The sequence below is a fragment of the Dendronephthya gigantea genome, unplaced genomic scaffold, assembly GCF_004324835.1.
Source record: "Dendronephthya gigantea isolate DGI-Jeju-01 unplaced genomic scaffold, DenGig_1.0 000248F, whole genome shotgun sequence".
NCBI lineage: Eukaryota > Metazoa > Cnidaria > Anthozoa > Malacalcyonacea > Nephtheidae > Dendronephthya > Dendronephthya gigantea.
The window spans coordinates 14442-21606 of NW_021163258.1; the positions used below are offsets into that span (position 1 = coordinate 14442).

At 36.9% G+C, this 7165-nt stretch overlaps 1 protein-coding gene across 1 annotated transcript; it reads left to right on the forward strand.

Moving 5' to 3' along the window:
• The first annotated feature begins 2 nt into the window (after positions 1-2).
• Positions 3-7114, forward strand: LOC114540709 (INO80 complex subunit D-B-like). The gene is given in 9 exon segments (XM_028560834.1): positions 3-443; positions 665-990; positions 1165-1490; positions 2600-2642; positions 2645-2698; positions 3138-3368; positions 4141-4256; positions 4700-4833; positions 5665-7114. Coding segments are annotated over 8 exon segments (2463 nt in total). The 5' UTR covers positions 3-443; positions 665-721; the 3' UTR covers positions 6955-7114.
• Positions 7115-7165: the final 51 nt, after the last annotated feature.

Genomic DNA, 7165 nt, shown 5'->3' on the forward strand with positions numbered 1-7165 from the left:
GCACTTCGTTCTGCCGGTTCGCGATTGACTAAAAATGCCAGTGTTTATTTCGCAGATTAACCTCGAAATCTCCCCAAATTTCTTCTGAAATCTGCTCCAACAATAAGAGCGTATTTTTTCCGATTCAAACGCATCGCTTCTGATATATTGTCGACGCATAGTTGCAATGCCTCTGCGAAGAAGGGCGATTTATGCGGCCGTAGTTTGTTGTCATTCAATACTATGCGTGCTTGCCCCAAAACGGGGAGTACAGCGCTCGGGTGTGATTCTTGAGCGCTTGTAGGCCGTGTAGACAATGCAAGCGCGGTAACCGAGTGAGCAGGTAGCCTTCTAGGCATTTTCACAACAAAACCTCGCTCATTTCTTCGAGGGAAAACGAATATGGGCGAATACTCGAACGAAAACAATAACTTAGGGGAAGAAATGAAGCTAAAACTATAAAAGTAAGTGAAGTATTTGTCATGTATTTGGCCTAATTTAATATCTATATGCATGGCTTGACCGCTCGCTTCGAGACAAACCACGCAAGCGATAACCAGCTGTTGAAGGGGATTTTTCACAAAGTTTCTTTTAAATTAAGGAATCCTAGTCGTTTCTTTTACGTTCCTGAACGATATTTTGTATTCATCAGTGTTTCTACAAGTATTATGTGATTAAATTTTAGACAGAGTCGCCCGATGGTTCGTGGGTTTCCACGTAATAGCATATTTAAGACATTGCAATGGCGTCGTCAACTAAGAACGAAAAAATCGAGAAAGAACGGCCAACAACGATGTTTGAGGGCAAAAATATCCACTCGTCGCCAGTGGACGGCAAGTTGTTATGTAGCTTTAGCGAGAAGACGTGTATGCAACGGCGTTTGAATCATTATGCTTTCTGTATTCGTCACGTCTTGGAGGATAAAAATTCCCCCTTCAAACAGTGCAATTTTGTCGCAAAATATAATGGACAACGATGCACAAATGCCATTCCATTGAAAGAGGATCGAATGTGAGTTTCATTGCAAACGTTTGGCCTATTTTGGTCCCAAATTTGTCGCATGAAATTTCATATAAAATGTGTTTTATACAATGTGTATATATCGTGTGTTCCTTTTATAAAGGACATCTGTTATCAGAATGATAGTTATTAAAAGTATTTCTCATTCGCTTCATTCTTGTTTAGATATTGCAATAGTCATCTGCAAGTATTAGGGCTAGTCCCGAAAAAAAGTCGAAAGAAAAAAGCCAGCGAGCAGAGCTTAAACACGGCCAAACCAAATCCAAAGCCTTCAACAGCGGAAATTTTACTGCCAAGTCATTGTGCCTCACAAAATATTTTATCAAAGCGGGGTGAAGGGGCCATTGGATGTAATGAAACTTCAAGACATTCATCAGAACATCGAGCTTCTAAGAAAGTTGAATTATTGACAACTAATCCGCTGTTGTCCAAGCTTGTTAGCACCTATTCTCAAGCCAATTTTCAGAAACGAAATTTGCTTCCATTCTATGGTAAGAAATATAGATTTTCATAATCAATATGATATAAAACAGAACAGATTTTTCATGTAAATTGCATATAATGTGAATTCAACCCAGAGTCGGAAGCTGTAGGAATCTGGTACTGTAATAGAAATTTAATACTGCATTTTTGAGAATATTTTTGAACAATCTAAAGGCAATCAGTCAGATGATTCAGGTTTTTAAGGAACATCACATGTATAACAGCTATATATATGGGATGAGCTTTAAAGGCTATTTGGGAATATAATCTATAAATTGGATTGTATAAACCTTTATTGTGCAGCCTGCTTAATGTGAATTACCTTAAAATATTTGGCCAATGCGCAGCACAGACAACCAAAGTTCTGTTTAATAAATCAGTACCATGTACCAGAATCTCAAGTGTGGACAGAAAATTGGAGTGTGTTCACATATTTGTATGTCTATACAGTATAAACTAAAAGTATGGTGCTATATCACCCAAAGAATGTTTATAAAAACCCATCAAATGATTCCCTGGTATCATACAAGCTTGTACTAATAGTATTTCCAGGGGTCGGTTGTTCGAAAGGCGTTTAGCTTAAATGGCGGATAAGCCAAAGTTTAAAAATACTCTCATACATCTTGCGAATGACTGAACCTGCATCTTATGCATTTAATATGTACTTCCATTGACAATTAAACTATTCACATTGAAATATTTCAGCTCAGTTGTTCAATAAATAGATAATTTGGTTTTCCATTTTGAACTTATCCACCGTTTAAGCTAAACGCCTTTCGAACAACCGGCCCCAGCACCCTAAAAGTCATCATGACACTAGGCAATTGTGACAAGTTTTGTATTTATTGGTGTCCTTTTAAAAAACTAAAAAAAAACTAAATTTACTGAAAAAATAAAATAATGGTTAAAGTGATAAACAGTGCTTTTAAAGGAAATTGGAAGGTAAACAAAAATTAATTACAAGGCATTTTCGTACAATTACAGTACATCCACTTTGGTCTTCCTGTGTTAGGCTCTGTGTGTTAATAGGGATGTTCAGGTTTCCATGCCTACAATGAAGACTGCAGGTGTCCTCATTATATTTAAGTACATTTTATATGTGTTTTTCCAATCAAAGGTATATCTAGTTCAGATGAAAATGAATCTGATGATAATGATGACATTTACAATTAAAGAAGAGGCAACTAAAAACTTGCACAGCCTCAGAAACTGAAAGGTAAATTTAAGATTTTTTTCTGTAAAAGTTAGTTATTGGCAGGACTGCAAAGTGGGTAATCTGGGGTATGGTCTTACCTGAAGATTTGAAAACTTTTAAACTATCAATCAGTATTAAATGCAAAACATTTGCATACCGGAAGGTATTAGTGTTTTCATTGTCTGAAATGCATAGAAATTAAACTGTGAGAAGAAAAACAAGATGAGATGAAAAATATTTGCAATGTGATCCAAAGAACACATTTTGACTTGTTTTTTAATCATTCAAAATATGTAAGCATCAAGGACACACTTAGATGGCCCTATTCCCATTGTTATATTATGTTAACCTTACAGGATTTGTCTATTTGCATATATATGTCATTTTATTTACTTGTGTAATATGGTATATATCCAGTACAAGGTGTTTGTTAATGAATTATGTTTATTGGTCTTTTCAGTTCAAGCAAAAAGCATTTAGCAGATGTCAAACAAAATTCCAGATCGGCTAAACTGCAACGATTACGCAAACAGTTACATGCAGAACTTCTGGGTGTAAGAAAAACAATCATTTCTCACAACAAAGATGTAAAGCAGTCTGATGAAGCCCTTCGTTTACTAATGACAGCAGTTAAAACCAACCCAGCTCTAACAACGTCAGCAATCCACAATGAAAACATTTATGTGATGAGGTGAGACAGTTATATTTTCCCCTTATCATTACAAAATTAGTAAATCAATAAATCAATAATCAATAAATATATATCCTAACAATTTATATTTTAGCTATTTCTGAAACAATTTGCTTGCAAACTAAAATAAACCCTACTACATGATATATTACTGTTATCTCCAACTTATCTAATTCTCCAGAAACAATGCCCTAACCCTTGAATTAAATTTAAAGCCCTTTGTCAATGAAATAATACCAAAAGTCAATACAATATAACAAAAACTTCAATGTCTTCAAATACTAATGAATATTTTGCCTGGTGATTTACGCCCTCCCTTAAAAATACAGTTGGACAGTGATGAGAATGAAGGATTTTTTTTGTGTGGCCTTACATATACATCTTTTGGGAAGATGCTTTTGGCTAAGAAATAAAACATATGCCACGTATATTAATCAATATTCTGAGTTGAAAAATATTAACAAAAGCCACCTCATCACAGTTAACAAATACATCAGCTATGTTAACAAAAACATTACGAAATATGATCAACATGCATGCTTGGTTGTTATGCGACCTTTTATTTTATGTCACGTTTTCTGAAAACAACCGGAAAATTTTAACAAGTTATGAAAATTTTTTGGTGCAGAATTCTTTGAGAAATATTTGGATTGTTGGATATAAATCTTTTTTGACAGTCTTCATCATATCACGTATTTCATCTATCGCGTGCTGTATGTATGTTGTTATCAAACGCTTTCGAACTTGTGATAACCGTTCTTTTGCTTCTTAGAAAACGTAAACGATCTACTTCAGCAAGACAAGATTTCGTGACTTGCACAGCTCAAGTACCAGGAAAAATGAAATGTGAACGACGCTCAATTCCTTACACGAAGTTTTGCTATCAACGTATCCTTGAATTAAGTCTTTTTTAAGAGTCGTGAAGCAATTTCGGTCGTAGCTAGGAATGATTTGTGCTATAGATATACACACGGCTGTATCCGATTATGTGTGGAAATTTTGTATGCATGTAAAAAGCATCGAAACAGATGTACAAGCCCAAATAAACCAGCTTCATCTGATAACAAGGGGTAAGAGTGGCTGTAATCCTCATATCCTTTCCCGTGGGGTCAAGAAGGGTCAGATTTTCAGACATAAGGTTTGTCCGAGATATCAAATACTGGTCTTGTTTTGTTCAAAAATCCTGCTTCCCTCGTCAAATACCTCTCCTGAGAAATCCCCAGTAATATTTTAAGGAAGTGTTTAATTGTGATGAAAATATACTTCCCAATACTACCCTAAAATTTACAATAAACAATTTTTACTCCTTATTTGACTTAACTTCTTTGAAGACATATTGAAAGACGAAAAACAGCAATTGTTTCAACATTGTACCGCCGATATCTCGCCGACGTCTAAATGTGCGCGAACCATATTAGATCTTCTTCACGATAGACCACTATGTCGCGAACATTCAACAGGACAGGTTAGTTTATCTTATTTTGGTCATTCATTCTAATGGTGAAAAAAAGTATAAACCATGCAAGTATACTTTATTATACCAATATAGAGAAATTATAGTTATTAGTGCACGTTTTGTAGACTTAATATTCTTACTAGGTTATGATATTCTCACTCCCTGCATGTTCCCTTTTAATGTTTTACATGTCCTGTTTTTATGCCCTCATTCACTCTCTCACATATCTATATTTTCTTTCTTTCTTCATAAATGTCAATCAAACTATTGTTATTCTCTTATTGTCCCAGCTAAATGAGCTAAATATGGTTATTACTGTTATGGCGTACAAAATTGCGAATATTATTACATCGGTCTTCTCCGTATAATCAGCAGCTCTATACTGCCATGGAAATTTTGGCTAAATATATATATACATACTGACATGTTTTTTTGAGGTTTGCTGACATCTCACAGGTTGCTGTAAATATATTTTTCTTCTATTCATGACCATCATAGAACTGTATGCATGGACCTATTATATTACTTTATACTTCTATAAATACACTGCAGTTCCATGCACTTATAGGCTTAGGCTAAACCTTGACTTTCTCATGAGCCAAACGCATTGAAAACAAAAGATAACAAGCAATAATGCATCGTTATCAATTCTTTTTATTAATGCGTTCGGCGCATGAGGAGTGTGACGTTTCACCTAGGCCCTTATTAACCTAATAGGTTTATCTCTTGAAGTTTGCATTTTTGGCATCTCTAGCCAGATACAAAGTATTTTCTCGGTCTGATTTGGCATTGGATTTATCCTTCCTGTCAATTTTTTTATAATCCTGTCTTTCTTTGAAGGTCGCGAGTCATCCGATGGCGCCGCCGGAACACGCAATTATTCCCCCGGTGCAAATACCTGTTCCAAAACCAGCAAAGAAACCAAGGAAAAAGCCACAAGTAAAGGCCGCCCCAGCTCCAAAACCTGCAAAATCAAGTCGTAAAAGCACGAAAAAAGATTCCAACAAGGCTGGCAAATCTGAGAGGAGCAAGAAAGGGAATAGTCAACCAGTATCTGGTAAAGTTAAACAGGAGCTTGTGCTTAACCGTACAGTGAAAGACTTAAATTTCCAGAAATCGATCTTTCCCACGGAAAGCTTAGAAAGAGATCAACAGCTGTCGATATACCCTATAAATGGGACCATCAAGTTAGAGCAGCTATCTTCGAACAAGAACGACATGTTTGATAATGACAGTTATAAGGATGAAGAAATGTTTGACGAAAATGAAATGGATGTAGACGATGGCCTAGATAACGATGATTTATCAGAAGATCTTGGTGATATTACCCCGACGGGATTACTGCGGGAGACCGTATTGAAACTGCCACCTGAAAGCCCTGACCCAATAGTTAGTTCACACACACAAACCCGTGTCTCGCCTGTCGAAGCCTTTTCTTTAAACTCTATTAACGAAGGCAGTTTTCACAAACCTATCGTTAGTGGCAACAGGATAGAGCTTCCGAGAAAGGATGGTCTATGCACAAACGATATTTCAACAAGAGTGAATCCTGTCCTACGACCTTCGCGTACTACTGTCATCACGTTACCAAAATACTCGAGTGCACATGCCGTTCCCTTAACGAGACAAATCTCCCCTGGGATAAACACGGACTACAACGCGTTCAAGCCGATCGGGCCGGCCGGTATTAAGTCAGAAGTTGGTACAAAGAAATCAGACCCCCGACCCATCGATGTAAACCACGGACTTCAGTTATTCCCGTTATCCTTCGACCCAGTTTTGAATTCATCAGTAGCGTGGGGCGGCGGGGGAAAACTTTTGCTAAACAACAGAGCACGACCTTTGTTACTGACCTCTCATCAAATGAACCCTATAACGTTTTCTCCACCCTCCTTATCCCCGCATGTCTCGCCTCAAATCGCGCTGGGAACGGCCTTTAATTTTGATCGGCCCACCGTGTTACAGCACTCGAATAGTCCCTCTCCAACATTGAGCCCCTTCAGCGCCCACTTACCAAATTCTCCGCACGGTAAGCTGGTCCCACGAACGTTGCGTTTGGAAAGTCGAGGTAGTTCAAATTCCAGCGACATTCACGATCCGTTTTTTGGTACGTCATTTGACAAGCCGTGAAGGTGTTGTAACGCATTTTTTTAAAGATTCCCTATAGATGTTAAGTATCATCTCTAAACTGCGACAAATTAGATTGTACATAGTTTTAGACAAATTCTTCTTGTATGCAGTATTAGAAGGTAAAATGTAAAACAATTTACAATAAATATTCTGTCAAATATTTGTGCAGTTACCTGAGATTGGACGGCTATATGATAATGGACAAGAGCAA